The sequence below is a fragment of the Notolepis coatsorum genome (assembly GCF_963971535.1).
Source record: "Notolepis coatsorum genome assembly, chromosome: 9".
Taxonomy (NCBI): Eukaryota; Metazoa; Chordata; class Actinopteri; order Aulopiformes; family Paralepididae; genus Notolepis; species Notolepis coatsorum.
In genome coordinates this window covers 48016658-48035420 of record NC_140173.1, presented here as the reverse complement: position 1 = coordinate 48035420, position 18763 = coordinate 48016658, and the positions used below count along the sequence as shown (strand labels likewise).

The 18763-nt window shown below is 46.7% G+C and overlaps 1 protein-coding gene across 1 annotated transcript in view; it reads left to right on the top strand.

Moving 5' to 3' along the window:
- Positions 1-18763, top strand: part of LOC311234615 (sorbin and SH3 domain-containing protein 1-like) — a 96618-nt gene that overhangs the window by 57016 nt on the left and 20839 nt on the right. Inside the window, 4 exon segments of the mRNA XM_084321862.1 lie at positions 8425-8474; positions 11057-11235; positions 14004-15452; positions 18546-18610. Of these exon segments, the coding sequence (XP_084177988.1) occupies positions 8425-8474; positions 11057-11235; positions 14004-15452; positions 18546-18610 (1743 nt within the window).

Sequence of the window (18763 nt, the reverse complement as noted above, 5' to 3'; positions counted from 1 at the left end):
CTCCTCGCCTTCTGTCAGTCAGGGGGGCCGCCCCAACCCCCCCCCCCCCCCCCGCCGGGGGCCTAAAGCGCCACGCCCGGGATCACGCGAGGTGGCACCGCCGCCGACAAAGTGGGGGATCGGGTTCTAGCATCAGCCTGAAACACAGGGCAGGCGTCTCCCGGGCCGCACTGTCTTTGAGTCATGTGGGTATCTGTGGAAAGAGGTGTCTGTCTGACTCAAACCCCGAGGGGGGGGGGGGGGGCGCAACTCCTGGTTATATGGGGGAGATGGGGTTAACGGACCTCCACGGGTCCCGTTGTCTCCGGGGGGGGCACTTGGACGATTGCCAGATGAGCTCAGTTTGATGACTGGCTCCTGTTTAATGTCAAAGTCACTTCTAAAGCTGCAACCTGGTATGTGTAGTATTTGACCTTAAGGCTGGGCCAGACACACTGGCTCATTGCCGTGTGATTGACATATCTTCCCCTCGGTCCCAGATTGACTGGAGGGTTGATAAGGATGGAAGCCCTTAAAGATACGAGCGCTCGTCGGTTGCGAATGAAGAGGCGGCTCTCGCGGGCCTCCGATCGAGAGAGAGAGAGAGAGAGAGAGAGAGAGAGAGAGAGAGAGAGAGAGCCCCCCGGCTCTGGTGCGCGCTCATCAATCTTCCGTCGTGTCCCGAGGATTACCTCCTCTCCACGTTATAGTAAATTCTCCTGATCCTCGTTCCTCTCGCGAATAGCGAGCGGGAGAGAGAGGGCGCCGGTAGCCTGGCATACCGGAGGCATCGGACTCATTCACACTAGCCGTAGGGTGGAATCTGGCATCTCCATCCGAATGGAATCTGTTCGGAGGTCCTCTTAATAGTCTCACGTTGTAAATAGGTAACCGAAAGCGACCTAGAATCGCAAAGCAGTGGCACATGCAAATTCTTAGCCACAAAAGACGTGTCATCGCTTTTTTCTTTTTTTCCTTTTGCTGTCATAGCAAAGCGCCATAGCAACTCGTCAGCTCAGAGTCCTAAAGGACCAATAGCAGACAATAGTGACCGGTAGTGATGGGAATTCCGGCTCTTTTTCGAGAGACGGTTCTTTTGGCTCGGCTCACAAAAAATAGCCGGCTCTTTTTGTGATACATTTTGTTTTTAATTTTCCATTTTCTTTTAACAACAAATCAACATCAACAATAATAATAATACTGAAAATAGCTCTTTCGGCTCCCAATCGGCTCCTCAGATTTTTTGTTGCTTAAATTAATTTATTACCAGAATTAATGTAAACGGCGTGTAAAATGAATTACTAATGTAAAAAACATACATTATATCAAATGTTTATTATTTATATGGCTTCATTTACATACTCAACATGGAGCAGAGTGCTAAAAAAATTATATCTTAAAGTACAAGCTTAGCTTTAACAGGGGGAAAAAATTGGAGAAAAACGAATTGGTTCCCAATCAGGAGCCGGCTCCCGTCGTTCACTTTAAAGAGCCGTTTAGTTTGCGACCGACACATCGCTAGTGAGAACGGTAATAGACGACGAAGGAGATGCAAACCGTGTGTACCGTACATACAACATGCTGTGTACCGTACATACAACATGCTGTGTACCGTACATACAACATGCTGTGTACCGTATATACAACATGCTGTGTACCGTATATACAACATGCTGTATGTTGTGTGACAGCCATTTGTAATCTTTATTTTCTGCTAGGCACGCGGTCGCGACAGATTACCGGACAGTGACGCCTTGTGCTGTCATGCTGTCACGGCTCTGGCACTACTGACTCATAGTAACGAGCCTGCGGGCTCCGAGGGGGTCTGAAGCTCATGTGGTGACAGTCACTTTCAGTCCCTATGGCCATGGACATACAAGGCACGGGGAGCTGGGATTCCACGCATAACTACGGTTTCGGAGAGAGAGAGAGAGAGAGAGAGAGGAGAGAGAGAGAGAGAGAGGGGGGGGGGAGAGGAGAGAGAGAGAGAGAGAGAGAGAGAGGGGGGGGGGAGAGAGAGAGAGAGAGAGAGAGAGAGAGAGAGAGAGAGAGAGAGAGAGAGGAGAGAGAGAGAGAGAGAGAGAGAGAGAGAGAGAGAGAGAGAGAGAGAGAGAGTTTCGGACTCCTATGTCCGACGGGGTGACTCCATCTGTCAAGTATATGTGGAGGAGGAGGGGGGGGGGGGGGTCGGGGGGGCGCTGCCACACTGTCTCAGCCCTGCGTCACACAGAGACCAACTGGTGTGAACCCCCCCCCCCCTCTTACGCTACAGCCTTTCATGTTCCACCGGAAGCGGCTCTTGTTTTTGGAATCTAACCTCTGTACTTAAAGGGGAACACCGCCTGATTTTAACAATCCAATCGCGTCGCTCCTACGATCTAAAAGGGATCTTATTTTGTTGATCTATGTTTCCAAAAATGTATGATTAGTGACCCATAAACGACTCTCTCCCCCGAATCTAAAAGCTTGGGGGAAATGTTTAAAGATGGTGAACGATGACACCGTGAGAGCACAAAGTATATAGATACATGTCTGTTTCAGAACTGAGAACACTGCTGCTCGGATCCACAATAGCTGTGACTGCGTATGCGCATGCATTCACACATACACACCTTCACACACACACACACACACACACACACACACACACACACACACACACACACACACACACACACACACACACACACACACACACACACACACACACAAAACACAAAACACAAAACACAAAACACACACACACACACACATACACACTTGACCTCCGTGCCAAATTCCATCCTCCGGGGTGCAAGCTGTGGCCACTACACACACACCATACACACTTGACCTCCGTGCCAAATTCCATCCTCCGGGGTGCAAGCTGTGGCCACTAGAGGGCGGGGACACTGTTGTGGACCAACAGAGTGAGCCTTTAGAGCTGCTGGTCGAAACCAATAAAGCTCACTTGGGTGTAAAAACTCAAACAGACGTTCTGTGGCTCCACAGAATCAGTCTCCCATTCATTGTTCAACGCAGCAGCTCCAGACTTTATACCTGATGACATCATGGGTTTTGATTCTTGCCTCTCTGGTTTCTGGCTTTGGGAGAGAAGCGAGTAGCTCATGTATCACAAATATTGATTGGACATTCCTAGACTATGGAAATGGCATATTTGAGTTCTTAAGTTGGGCTGGTATTCCCCTTGGCAGCAGTGTAGAGTGTAGGAGGCAGGGATACAGTGATAATGGGCCCTTCATGCTGAGAGCTGTTGTTGAGAACCAGCCAACAGTATCAACACATTATGAGCTTATGGAAGGAATGGGATTCATGAAGCTATATGATCAACTCATGATACCTGTTTGATTAGATTAGATAATTAGATTAGATTAGATTCAAATGTATTGTCAATCATCATACAGCACAAGTACAGTACAACGAAAAGAGGTTTGGCATCCAACCAGAGTGCAAATGTAACAGTAACGTGCAATAGTAATAAACAATGTACAGGAGATTAAACTGGGTATAAAATGTATAAGTGAGTACTACTGAGTATAGTGCTAGTAATAAGATGTATGCACAGAGTTGTAGTAGTTGTAGGTATAAAGACAATATGGTAGTTGTCATACAAACCAGCAGCATACAGATATAGATATAGTATCTACTGATATGTAAAAAGAATTATATGCAGGTATGTACAGACAGATGTGGATATATATATAATATATATATATATATATATATATATATATATATATATATATAATATAGTACAGTATATATACTGTATAGAGTAAGAATACATATACAGTATATATATATATACTGTATATACAGCATTATTGCACATATATCTCTCCTCCTCAATGTGAATGAAGCCCACAGTGGCCCAAACTGCAATGAAGGGCATTTATATATACCATGGCCCGGGTGAATACTTGATTCTGATTGGCTGGAGAGAGAGCGTTGATTAATTCCAGATAACCGCACAGCTCTGCACATCGTAGTCTCACCACAGTTAGAAATGAATGCGCTGTCAATATTTGATCAGTGTCCTACTGACTGATCAAGAACATATCCACTAGGTTTGAGTGATAATTCTATATTACAGGGGTGTAAAAAGTACCCAGAAATTATGAAAGTATGGGTACCGTCTCAAAATCGTACTCAAGCTAAAAACACACTTGAGTAAAAGTCAAAAAGTTTCTACTTTTAAATGTACTTAACTAAAAAGTTTAAGTAAAAACTTTTTTTCTGACTGTCTATTCTTCTGATAGCAGGTGTTTAATCAAAGAACCCCGCTTTCTAGTCTTGCACAAGGACCAATCAGCATGGGTATGGGCGGGTTCATTTTCCATTGATGGGGATTTGATTGGCTGTTTTTAAATAAAGTGCGGCCGCAGGATTAATAACGTTAATGTTAGTTCGGCCAGAGAAATATACTAATTAAAATGGTTGAACCTGCGAGATTTGTACTTTGTACTTTGTAGGTCTGCATTTTAAATGTAAGGAGTAAAAAGTATGTTTTTCTTTTCTCTGAAATGTAATTGAGTAAAAGTACAAGTATACAAACCTAATAATACTCGAGTAAAGTACAATTCCCCCAAAACAGTACTTAAGTATTGTAACCAAATACAATTACTCAAGTACTTTACACCCCTGTCAAATTGTGATGTCGTTTTGTGCACAATTCTGTCATCCAAATGAATGATAACCACCATTAATTCAAATTTATGGCAATTTATTTTATTTTCTCATCATCAGCTTTTATGACAGAAAGCGAACCCAACCCGATTCAAGCCCAGGGGAATTTAGAGAAATGACAGCCCGAACCGGAGATTTATTTATTGCATTGTTTGGCAAATAGTTTTGAACTTGAGTGTTTCACTCTGAGTGTATAGTAGTATAGACATAATTGCATGATAGGTATTGTATAATATAAGTAGTAAGGTACTGTACATAATAGTAATACATTTTCTTTATTTTTTTTATATATTAGATACATTCTATTTGATCTATTTTGAGCTGTTTGAGGGGAGATTGTTAAACTAACTTGACAATTACAAGGTACACTGACATTAGACCGAAGACACTGTTATTTACTTGTTACATTTATTGAATTATTGATGTCCAGTTATTGATGCTACTTGGCCCGTGGCCCGCGGCCTGTGTTGCATTTCGACCCGCTGTCCTCATCCTATCTGCTCTCTCTCCTCTGCCTCACATGTGAATCATTTCACAAGTCGTATATATATGGGAAGTTACCTATGTAGCTGTCCACAGGGTTCGCACAAGGTCCTTGAAGTGCTTAAAATAATATGTCAAGGCAAGTCCATTTTTTAACAAGGTGCTTAAAAAGTCATTGAAATTCAAATAAACCATTCGCATTGAAAGTTTTGTTCATCCATGATCAAATTGTTGTGAATCAAGAAATATAGTTTTTTTTTTATCTGTAACTAATTGTCGGAAATTGGTTGTATGCCATGAATATTGGATCAGATTTTTTTTCCAATTAAAATAAACTGCATTTAAAAGTGAATTGTATCCTTTTAAATTCCCTTTTAAAATGAAAGAAATAGTGCTTGGAAAGGTACTTGAAAGTCCTTGATTTTAATTTTGCAATGTCTTTGGGAACCCTGTGTCCAATCACTGGTCGCTATCAATTAGACACGTATACGTCACTCCGCCAGACGGTGTCACGCACAGAGGCATCCACAGAGACATTCTCCAAAATAATCACGTTAAGATTCCATTCCTTTCGCTCCGATAAGCCTCTCTCACGCGAGGTTCCTGTTCGCTTCCCATCCATGCGGCGTCTGTTGTGAAGCTCAATTACCTATATGGGCATCCGGGGACACCGCCTCATCCCCCCCGTGGAGACGGGACAGGAAGGCGGGGGGCGGGTGGAGGCTGGGCGGGCGGGCGGGATGGTATGGTGGGGGGGGGGGGGCAGATTTGGGTACAAGACGTGAGGAGAGGTGAAGTGAAGAGTCACAGGTCCCCCCCCCACACCCCTTGGCCGTGGCACGCTCTCCGCGGCTGAAGTGACAGGAACATTTTGCTTTAAAAATAGATCCGCCTATAGACCTGCCAGAGTGAGTGTTGTTCTTATAAAGATCGGCATTCATTCTGAAAGGTTATTAATGACCCTCCTGCCCCGGCAACCCACTGGGAAGGCACGCTGCGGGCAGGAGGGCTGTGGGCGGCGCGCTTTCCACACGGAGTCTGGAACGCCATAACAGATTACCTGCTAACAGTTGTAATCAGTAATGTAATCACTGTTGGATTACACCGACCCGTGCTGAGGTCATCGGACTACTTTCGAGTACTTTTGGATTACTTTTGGCTCCGGGGATCCACAGAATATGAAGCGACACACAATATTTATTCCAATTTGATTTAATTCTAAATTTACTCCGATTCCGACTAGAAAGGTGCACTCAGTAGAGAGCAAATCTCCACCAGACAGAAGCCACCCATTTATTTTATAGTAGCCTACATGGTAGGCAGGGCTTGAGTTACACAATTACAGGGCTTATTTCAATGGACAAATTGATTGATAAATCTTTTTAACCCATTTAGACCTAAAACGCTTGCTAATGATGCATTATTTAGCCTGCATATACACACAAATGTGTTTCCCGGTTTCAATGGGTTCATTACAGTAATGCATAGGTATATCAATGGCTATAGGTTCACTATGGCATGTTGTAAACAGGTGTCAGAGAGCTGATTACCAGGGAACCTGTGCAACGCCCTCTTGCGTTCAATGACTATGTGCGATGTCTCATCCAAATCGGCCTTGTAGTTTGCGTGATATAGCTGCGGACAGATAGAATCATAGACAGACAGACAGACAGACAGACAGACAGACAGACAGACAGACAGACAGACAGACAGACAGACAGACAGACAGACAGACAGACAGACAGACAGACAGACAGACAGTATGAACTGATGTTTGTGTCAGAAAATGTGATTTACACATTTCTTAAGTTCATCTAACAAGGAATCATCCTCGTACTCAAAACGACCTACGGTACAACCGGAACACATGTCACCTTTCACAGCTGTACTGTAACAGATCAACCAGATCTCCTTATTAATCTGATTATTATTGTAATCCCATCATCACGCGTAATCCGTTACTTCCCTACCACTCTCGGCCCCCGCCGGGGGGGGAACGAGGCGCGCAGCAATGTTCCCCTGTCGTCTGGTCCTCTGCTTGGCGCCTGGCGCGGGGCCTGGCGAAGGGACACGCAGAGCCACCGGGGGGGGAAGTGGACGTGGCATTTTTAAACACAGGGCCAGCCTGGCTGCGTCGGGATTGTGCAATCTTATTTGCAAACAACACTTGTGCTCTTATTCATAGCCCCCTGTTGTCACGGCGTGTTATTTTTATCCCCTGTGACGTCTGATTGGAGAGAGGCAACAGAAACAGTGGGCTAAAATTAGCACCCCCCGCCTTTGAACCATTCAAGCTAGCTCGCGGGCGCTACTCCGGCGATTGGCTCTCCCTGTGTTTTGGGTCGGTAACTGCCCCGAAATATAACAGCTGCTTTTTTTTTAATAAGATATGTCAACTCTCACACAGTCCCCGAAAACATGTTCATTCATGTCCATCCGCTCACCTTGTGTCTGTCTCCCCGTACTTTTGTGTTTCCGTAACTCCTCTCACTCAACTATATTGTGTTTATGTCGTGTAAATATCTCGTATTTCTGTGTGTCGTGTATATTATATTATATATATATTTATTTTGTTGTTGGTACACATTTGTGTCTTCATTTGTTACTCTGTGTACAGTATGTGTGTGCACGTGTCTATGTGCGCGCGTGCGTGTGATTGCGTGTGTCTGTGGGTGGGTGGGTGGGTGTGTGTGTGTGTATGTGTATGTGTGTGTGTGCGTGTGTGTGTGTGTGTGTGCGTGTGTGTGTGTGCGTGTGTGCGTGTGTGTGTGTGTGTGTGTGTGTGTGTGTGTGTGTAATTTGGCCTGCTTGTACGACCAGCTGGTTAATTGTCCCCTGGTCTGGCCCAGTGGTAATGAGAGTGACTCAATACCAGACAAAAGAGATGGCTTCACGGAGAGACAGCAGCCCATTGGCTGAGCCTGTGACAGCCCCCTCCTCGCATGGGTGCCCCCCCCCCCCCCCCCCCCCCCCCCCTCCCGACCGTGAACGCCCACTCCCCTCCACCCTCCTCACTGGCGCTTGTTTTCCTCTACTTGCATGCGGGGCCAAAACACACGCTTGCACCTCCGTGACAAGCCTGGTCCAGAGAAGCTGAGAAGCTTCGGAAGACAGCACCCACACGGGAGAACGAAAGGAGAGCGAGAGAGAGAGAGAGAGAGAGAGAGAGAGAGAGAGCAAGAGAATCTGTCCCTAGTTAATGCTCCTGCTTCTATTCTAGCTGGAGGAGACCTTCCCGTGGATCTATCAATGACTTCTTTGTTTGGTTTGTTGCAGAGCGCCCCCTCTTTCAGCCCTCTGGATACGTCCTCCGACCTGCAGCAGTAGTAAGTGACTCCTTCTCCTTCTCCTTCTCCTTCTCCTTCTCCTTGCTACGGTATATACTGATGCTCCCGCCTGCCTCAAAGCCTGTTGCCTTCCCTGGTGGTGATTATTTTAAGGGGGTTCTCGTTGTGTGTGTGTGTGTGTGTGTGTGTGTGTGTGTGTGTGTGTGTGTGTGGGTGTGGGTGGACTGGTCTGTCAGGAGAGAGATTGTAGTGTTTCTCTCCACCCTGTGGAGCTTTGCTTACCCGCCTACGGGGAGGGGAGGGGGGGACTCCCGTTTCCTGGGGGGTTCCTGTTAATGAGGCTAAAGAGCTGACCGAACACATTGTCCTCTGTCTGTATTTGAAGGCTTTTATTTTTTTTGGGGGGTGGGTGAGGGGGGTGGGTGTTGCAGTGGGGAAATGGTTAATATGTGGTGATTTATTTAAAGCCAGCAGTCCCACTAGTTAAGCCTGGATGTGGATACGGATAGAAGGGGAACTCTCTCTGTCAATTCCAAACTCAGCTGTACCTTAAAAAACGGTTATCGCCTGCCGAGCGGGTGGTGTGTGTGTGTGTGTGTGTGTGTGTGTGTGTGTGTGTGTGTGTGTGTGTGTGTGTGTGTGTGTGTGTGTGTGTGTGTGTGTGTGTGTGTGTGTGTGTGTGTGTGTGTGTGTGTGTGTGTGTGTGTGTGTGTGTGTGTGTGTGTGTGTGTGTGTGTGTGTGTGTGTGTGTGTGTGTGTGTGTGTGTGTGTGTGTGTGTGCGGGAGGATTATAACAGTGTAACGCGGAGACAGCGATTGCACGGTGGAAGTCTGGTCGACAAGGAAAACAAAGGCGGCATTTAGCCTTTGATCTCGTTGTTTCTTTTTGTCAGAAGAGATTTATGCATTTTCTATTTCGGTTTATGTAATAAAATGTCAGGAATCCCGGACCGAGGCCCGGCGTGGCAACTTCCTTGTGGTCCGGTCCACAACCCCCTTTCTTCCTCCATTTCCCGCGGAGAGAGAGATCTCCATCTGTTGAGACAATTAAATATCAGTATGCACCAACATTTGAGTAGCGTTTTACAATCGTTTCTCCCTTTTCGATTTGTTGGCCAGTTAAACTCAGAGGAGGAGCTCACGGCTAAGTAGGTCAAATATGATAACACTCAACTTTATGCTTTGGTATTGATTAGAAAATAATACACAAATACACTTTGTTGCAGTGTCAATTCATCTATATCAGCATTGATTGATTTGATAATGTTTGACGCTTACTTTTTGCACTGGAAGTGTATCTGCTCCGCCAACAGCTCAGCTTGTTGACAAACTAATTTATTCTAAGCCACATATGCGTTCGCCAAAAGTTCATTGACCCTAACTTTTCATAAGGAGAAGCCAAACGTTACCCTCGGTCTCCTTTCAAAGGCACATGTGTTTAGGGGCGGGAATGTCTTCTTTTGGGGTTTCTTTGAAATAGGAGACATCTTGAAGACACACCAGTCAAGCAAAATGCTTTCTTGTGAATTGTTACCCAAAACCCACATGTCAGCTTCAAGCACACTGCGATGTCACCTATAAGGAACGATAAATTAGCAACTTGAGCGAGATTGTTGTTATTTCTCAAGACATCCTGTCTAGTGTATACGCTACAGCACGGCCGTGTGATGATCTCACGCTCTGAGATGTTCCATGTTCCCTCGCAGATCCACTCCTCGGTGCTGTTTATTTAAACTCTTGGGAGCATATAGAAAGCTTATATTCTACGAAGTACATGTTTTTATTGGCCCGCTGCTGCCCTTCGCAGTTCAAATATTTCTTCTTCTGAGAACTATGAAAGGGGTTCTTGTTGGCCCAATGAACAGAGCGAGCAATGTATCCATAAATTGGCATATAGCTTGTAAAAAAGAAAACCGCCACTTGGCAGCACCGCTCAAGACGAACGCGTCTCGAGGATTAAACCCCCGACGCTTGACGTCGGTAAAGATTATGTGCGCGGCCGTCTGTGTTTTTGTTTTTCGACGTGATTTACAGCGTCACTGGGAACCGCTGTCAGTTGAATGAGTGCGGCGGGGCGAGGGGCGTCCAAACAGAGAGGTGAGCGAGCGCTGGGGCGCTCCGATGGCATCTCAGGATGAACCTGAGAAGAGTACAGGTGCACGGCGGGGGCCTGTGAGGCGCCACGTGGGAACGCTCAAAGAATATATTTAGACGTTTCTCCCAACAGGCCTCTCCGGAATGCAGAGATAAGGGCGGCGGAGTGCGTCTTTCAGATCATCGATGCTCACATTCCCTAAATTCTCACATTCTTTTTATTTTTTTCGCGCCCATAGTATGAGTAATGTATGCAAAGGGGCAAGTTGATTACCTCAGAACATGTCAGATGATTGAAACCATATGGGCGGCTCGGCCACCGTGCCACGCATTGTGCGCCTCGATATTTCACTTAATTGCATTTTGTGTCGCTCTTTTAAAACGAATCAGTTAAAAATGTGTTTAATTAACGACGTGCACTAGAGCCGACTCACTGCTGGCTGTGATGAGCGCGTGGCCTTCTCTTAGCCGCATGAACTTGCTTTCCGAGGTTGTAACATGTCCCTCTCTCCTCGCTCCCCACACAGCTCCTCTTGTAAGTCCGGCCACAGCGACGTGGAGAAGGACAGAGAATCACCGACCAGCGAGCCCGGGGCTCCAGACGGCGACCGCCATGTTTACAAGAGCGTCCTGGAGGGCGGCGACATTCCCCTGCAAGGTCTACGGGCCCTCAACAAGCGCCACGCCAGCTCCTCCTCCTCTAGAGGTATGGTTCCAAACACGCTGCACATGTTGCCAGTGAAATGGCGGCGTGCGCGCGAGCGTGTGTGTGTGTGTGTGTGTGTGTGTGGGGGGGGGGGGGGGGTGACAGTGAACTAAAAAGGTGTCAGGGATTTATATGTGTTTCCTTTTACATTTTCTGTTGGACTCCACACATTTCCTTTGCTCCAGGTTATCAGAGCAGCGGCCAGTCACCTTGCAGCATTCATTCCCTCAGTAGTCTTTTCTATTTTATTCATTTATTTTACTTTCCTTCTCTTCCTTTTTCTTTATCGATATCATGGATGTTTCGTGGAATGCGCGCTGGCCATCCGCTTTAGAAAGAGAGAGAGAGAAGCTGTCCTGCCAGCTAAATCAATGGGGGCTAACCTTGGGCCTCTTCAACCCCAATCCCCCCCCCCCACCCTTCTTGGGATCGTCCTGCAGAGCGTTAGGCGTTGGGCTCCGGAGCTGGGGTAAAGCCAGGGAGCAGAGGTCCAGAGAGAGGGGGACGGATGGGGAGGAAAGGCAGAGATAAACAAGGGGCTTTGCTTTTTTTCATGGCCCCTCTGGCCCTCGGCCCCCCAGACCAGGCCAGGCATGGAGGAGTGATGAACAGGAGGGACACGAGAGGGGTGGGCAGGCATGAGGAAGTCAGCTGTCAAGAGTGAGGTCAGAGGATGGAATTCCTGCGCATATGACCAGGGAGAGGAGCTCTTCTAGGGGGGGGGGGGGGGGGGGAGACGACATATCAGGCACAGAGACAGTGTTACCCCCCCCAATACCTCTCATTCCTACTGGGAAGTCACTTGTCACTTGTCCCCCAAAGTCAAGAGATAGTCAGGGGACTTGACGTTTGAACCCCCCCCCCCCCCCGTTACGAGTCGGGGTCTAAATCTTTAAATATAGACATTTTACACTTTCCACGTGAGGCTTCTGTCACTGGTGGATTGATTACAGGCCGTTGGATTTATGAAAGGAAGACAGGTGAGGGGGGGGGGCTGGTATTTGGGCCTCTAAAAGTCTTGGCTAAAAGTCCTCTTGACCCAGTGAAGGTGCAGAAACAGCAGTCAGGGGAATCCTGAGCGGAGTCAACTGACTAGCAGCGTGCTCCCTCATTAAGCCTTTCACTACCACACTGCAGAAGGTTAACCCTTTACTATCACACTACAGACGGTCAACACCGTCTGTAGTGTGATAGTAAAGGGTTAACCTTATGTAGTGTGGTAGTGGAAAGGGTTAACCCGCCGTCGTGTGGCGGCAGTGAAAGGGTTTAACCGTCTATTGTTCGCAGTGAAAGGGTTTACCGTTTGGTAGTGCGGCAGTGAAAGGGTTAAGCCTCCTCCCGAACCAGAGGCGCACCACCTCGCAGCTGCGAGGCTCTGACTCGGTTAACTGTTCGACGGGGCCTGTGGTTGTAGACAAAGAGCAGAAGGAAAACAAGCCAAAAGCTGGAGAAGGAGTCGCCATGTATCTCTCTGCCTTGTGCTCGTGTGGAAATCTCCCCACGCCATGTTGTAAAAAAAAAAAAAAAAAAAAACTGAGCTCCCTTGAGGGTCCTTCAGTGGCGTATGTGACCTTTCCCTTTAAATGGTTAGATGGACAATATTAATCTCTGCATAACTTCCTCTGTGTGTGCGTGCGTGCGTGCGTGCGTGCGTGCGTGTGTGTGTGTGTGTGTGTGTGTGTGTGTCTGTATAGGCCAAGCCATATATTTGGCAGATAGGACTGAGACAAACAGATTGCTCACGCCTCAGTGGTATCTGGCGAGCCGGTGAAAATCTGTTGGGTCATTTCCTTTCGTAGTTGCATCTGTGGGACCGTTACTATAATACTGGAGCTGGGAGTTGCAGTTGGCTCAGACTCACAGCAGTGATGCGGCCCTGACGTCAGAGCGGATGGTCTCCTAACCATCTATTAGTCGAAGAGTCAAATAGGTTGTGTTTAAATCCACCAAATTTCGCAAAGCACATGAACTAACTTGGAACTGTACTGCAGAACTATACTGGCTGGAAGTGACGCAGGCCGACAGCCATCATTTAGCACCATTTGGTGACTGGCTGGTAAAGCAGACGACAGCCATCATTTAGCACCATTTGGTGACTGGCTGGTAAAGCAGACCGACAGCCATCATTTAGCACCATTTGGTGACTGGCTGGTGTTCATTTCCACCCAAGACATAGTAGCATGTGATCTGGTGGTGAGATGAGAGAGAGAGAAAGAGAACATCACCGTGAACAACCTCATATGGGTTGTATAGCTTTTGTTGGTCTGTTGTTGTTGTTTGTTGGGGGGGGGGGGGGGTGTACCTGAAAATATATTAAGTTTTTGATTTTAGTTTTTCCCTGACTTCCAGCATCACATCACATCACATAACATTCCACTGGCATATTGCTCTTTTTTTTTTATTTTATTTAACTTTTATTTCCGTTTCACTTTTTATGTTGCTGCAGTGCTCACAGCGATGTTGAACTATTGACAATACAGTATGCTGTTTGAAAGTTATTACTTGTCAAGGCGTGTTCCCTGTTCCATCTTTACAAATGCATTATATTTCATTTTACACTGACCGTCGGTACCATCGCTACCAGTATGACAGAGTCATCTCTCACTTGATGTTAACCGCATCAAGTCTGCTTCCTCTTCTCATCAACCTTTGATGGAAGTCAGTCATTACTTTAGAAATGTGCCTGACACTGTGTTTTTAGTGTGTGTGAAGCCGTGACCATTGTAATCTAATATGTTGTTTATTCTGTTGTCCTGCATGCTTGCCAGTGGATGATAAAGGTGGGAATGGCTATATAATTTCTCCCTGCTCCTCTGTAAATAGCCGATCGGTTCTTGCCAGTAATGCAATAGGTAACCAGTGTAAGAATAAGAAGCCCCTGTCTGCTGCCAAAGCCTGCATTCCCCAAATCCTCCCCTCTAAGTTCAAGCCCAAGCTGCTGCCCCCTAGTGGCGACGGCGACGGCGAGGAGAGCAGGACTAGGCCTAGCAGGCACCCCAAGGCCCACAGCTGTGAGGATATTTACACCGGAACATGTGGCTCGGGCAGCGCCGGCGCCGAGGGGAGGGAGGGTGGGCAGCATTCGGACTTCAAGTCCACCTGCGCTTCTGAATGCGGCGACGGCCTCGGAAACTGCTCCCCGGCGGCGAGGAGAAGCACCTCCGAGTTCTCCAGCCTGTACCGGTCCATGCACCACATCCAGAGGCCCAGCTCGGCGGGCTCCAGCCCCCACGGCAGCGTGCGCAACCTGGCCTCCCTGTTCGAGAGGGCGGGGGTCAACGGGGGCGAGAGGTCAGAGGGCGATGACGACGCGGGAGACATTCCACGGGAGGCCGTGTCGTCGCGGGTCAGCGAGTTTGAAATGATCATCCAGCGCTCCGCCCCGGGGCCGACCCGCTCCTCCTCCCTGCCCACCCTGCACTCGGTGGGCCACGGCCACAGCCCGGGTCACAGCCCCGTCCCCTACTACATGGCGACCGCCGTCTCCGCCGAGTCCCTGTTGCTGGCCGACCCCGTCCAAGCGGAGGCCTGCTCCCTGGAAGACCCGGGAGGAAAGGCGGCCAGGGGGGAGGCCTCGTTGTCGGGCAGCGACACTGTGGAGGAGGCGGCCTCCTCGGAGCACAGTGGCACCCAGGGGGCCGAGTCCCCGGTCGGGACTGAGCCTGAACCTGAGCAGAGCTCCGCTGAGAACAGCCCAGAGCAGGACGGCCCGGCGGCCGGTGTCTCCGAGAGTCCCCCCGCCCCGGTCGCGCCGCCCCCTCCTCCTCCTCCTCCGCACGACCACAACCACCACCTGCACCACCACCTCCTCCAGAAGCCCAGTAAGTGCAAAGGCTCCTGCCCGGCCTCCTACACCCGCTTCACCACCATCCTCCGGCACGAGAGGCAGCAAGCCACGGCCCAGCAGGACAAGCTCCCCCGCCAGGAGGAGAGGAAGACGGCCACCGCGCTTCCCGGGAACCTGTTCCTCATGGGCCCCGCTCCCTTCAGGCTACGGAGGTCCCACCAGGCCAGGAGGACCCTGGCGGCCACCAAGGTGATGGCGAGGGACCCCGAACTCAGGCCCCTGATCCCCCGGCGCCTCTCCTCCCTGGAGGTGCTGGAGAGGCTGAGCAACGGGGACGGAGGAGGAGGAGGAGGAGGCAACTCCCTGAGTGACAGGGAGGACTTGGACACCAACGGGAACCTACTGTGGGCCCCGGCGGCTGCGCGCAGAGGTGGCTATATATCCATACTTTTCACCACCGTCACTCCTCCTCTCCTCCCGATCCTAACGCACGTCGCCCCATCTCTACGGTCACCCATCTCCCCTCGATCTTCACGTTGTGTCCCCCCTCTTCTTCTTCTTCTTCTTCTCTCTCTCTCTCCACAAAGTGACGCCGCCCCCATCTCTTCCATTCAAATCTCAAAAAGTCTGTGTGGTGGTGGTGGTGTGTTACGAGGTGACAGTGAAGCCTCTTCCATCCTCACTCTTGTGAGTGTGGTGTTCTGGTGCTCTTTCATTTCATGGTAAATGCGTGAGGTCTTGGCCTTGCCCAACAAGCCAACAACACCCCCCCCCTCCCTCCCTCCCTCCCTCCCTCCCTCCCTCCCAAACCCCATCAAAAGCACTATAGGGGACCCCAGGCAGCTTTTTGGTAATGTATGCGTATTCTGGTAACATCAGAGTTGAGGAGTTGTATGCAAGAACGTTAAGACAATGCATAAGCATCACGCGACACAGTCGCCTGTAAAGGGTTTGATCGGCGTACTAAGGCTGATTAAACATGACTGAAGATTTCACAAGCAATTGAATTACAAAACCTTGTTGGCCTGCATGGTTTTCTCGTGACAAGATGTGACGGCGTCCACGATATTGGCGTCGATAACAACTTTTATCGAGTAAACGCTAAACGCCAGAGGTTGTATGAGCCATTTGAAATCATCTGTAATGCTTATGTAGGCTATTGCAACAGCATTGCATATATAATACTCTCAAAGTGATGTGTTACCGTGTCTGTAATTTTTGTTTTCTCTTTTGTTATTTCTCTATTGCTTTGAAAGGAAGACATGTTCTGTGTCCGCCACAGACTGTTGTCATCTGTCATCTTCCATTCTATCATTGTGACAGGGTTCTCCTAGTCAGGCAAGCTGTTTCCTGCCTCCACTTCCTTACATAACAGCTGGTCCTTGTTACTCCGGGCGATGCAAAGGCAGCTTAAAGGAGCAGTTCACCTGATTCGTCGCAAAACCGGGAGTCATTTCTCTATTCGAAAAGCACGGGCACCGTTGTTTTGGTTTGTGAGATATTGGTAGTGGTTGTTTTTAGTTGCATTTGTTAGCAATGCTAGTGGAAGTCAATGGGTCCAATCAACAACAGCAAAAGCATTTTAGTTCTCCTATATTGTCAATAAAGTTGCCAAATTGGCATTGCTAACAATTTCTACTTCTAAGGTCTTAAAAACCAAGACACTGGTGCCAATGCTTTTTGTATGGATTTTAATGACCCAGTTTGTGACGGCTTTTTAAACAACAGGGAACTGTTCCATAACCTAAAGGTTGATGGTTATGATCTGTGGTTAGAAACATTGTAAATTATCTATGGTAGGTTGGGGAGTATGGTGTAAACTGGTGTGTAGTTACTGATCATTATGATACATAGTTTATACAGTAGTATTGCAGTAAACTGGTGTTAGTTATTGATCGTTATGATACATAGTTTATACAGTAGTATTGCAGTAAACTGGTGTGTAGTTATTGATCATTATGATACATAGTTTATACAGTAGTATTGCAGTAAACTGGTGTGTAGTTACTGATCATTATGATACATAGTTTATACAGTAGTATTGCAGTAAACTGGTGTGTAGTTATTGATCATTATGATACATAGTTCATACAGCAGTATTTCAGTAAACTGGTGTTAGTTATTGATCGTTATGATACATAGTTTATACAGCAGTATTGCAGTACACTGTTGTGTAGTTATTGATCGTTATGATACATAGTTTATACAGTAGTATTGCAGTAAACTGGTGTGTAGTTATTGATCATTATGATACATAGTTTATACAGCAGTATTGCAGTACACTGTTGTGTAGTTATTGATCATTATGATACATAGTTTATACAGCAGTATTGCAGTAAACTGGTGTGTAATTATTGATCGTTATGATACATAGTTTATACAGCAGTATTGCAGTAAACTGTTGTTAGTTATTAATCGTTATGATACATAGTTTATACAGTAGTATTGCAGTAAACTGGTGTGTTGTTATTAATCGTTATGATACATAGTTTATACAGCAGTATTGCAGTAAACTGTTGTTAGTTATTAATCGTTATGATACATAGTTTATACAGTAGTATTGCAGTAAACTGGTGTGTTGTTATTAATCGTTATGATACATAGTTTATACAGTAGTATTGCAGTAATACAATGCTGGTTGGTCAGCAAATATCGGTTAATTATGATGTCACATTTCAATTTTTCTTTTCATATTTTGTTTCCTTTTTCCATTCTTTTCTTTTTTCATGAACAGACATTGGATCATTCTGTGTTTATTCCTATATGCATGTGGGAATACATTTAGCTTTTTTTGAGTGTGTGTGTGTGCGTTTTGTTTTATCATTGCACAAATTCTGCTGTGTTGTTTTTTTCAAAGCATGAGTAGGACTAGTTGCTGTGTTGTTACATGTTCTCATGTTTACTGGAACTGTAGACGTTTACTGCCATGTTGAAATATTTTCTTTGTTAAAATAAGTAGTCTGCATGTTCAAATAATACCCTTACATTCTGACAGCCATCACTGATATGGAGTGTTTGGTCAGTAACATGGGTCTCCCAGTCCCTCCACTCTGCAGTAAACACAAAATAGATTTTCCGGTATCCCATTCCCACTTTATCCAATCAGGAGAGAGAACTCCACACTGCAAAAATGGTCTGACAAAAATAAGAAATAAAAACTAGTTTTAAGCAAATATGAGCTTAGAACAACTAAAATAATCTACCAGCTCATTTGGCTTGGCAAGATTTCTTAAAATAAGTAAAAATATCTAGGGTTGTCTCTCCTGATTGGATAAAGTGGGAACAGGATACCAGAAAATCTATTTTGTGTTTACAGCACAGCGGAGGGACTGGGAGACCCATGTTACTGACCAAACACTCTATATCAGTGATGCCTGACGGAATGTAGAGCTACATAACACTTATTTGAAAAAAGTTAATAAATACTACTTACAGCACCTTTAAGTTCATAATTTAGGAATTTAGGTTTTTAGTGTTGGAACGTTTCACAGCGTAACAATGTTTCCATCTCCTTCAGATTCAGACTCATCCACTGCTCAGGGAGAAAGCCAGGAGGACGTGCTGAAGAGACGTCATGGTGACAAAGAGGTAACAGACCTTTTCAAATAAAATTTCAAACCTTTATTTAAAATCGAAAGTCAACTGAGGTTTCCCTCATTTACAGTCACGTCGAGTGTACATACATGAAATGAGCAAAATCACACAGCATATAAAATCATAAGAACAAGACAGCAAGATGAG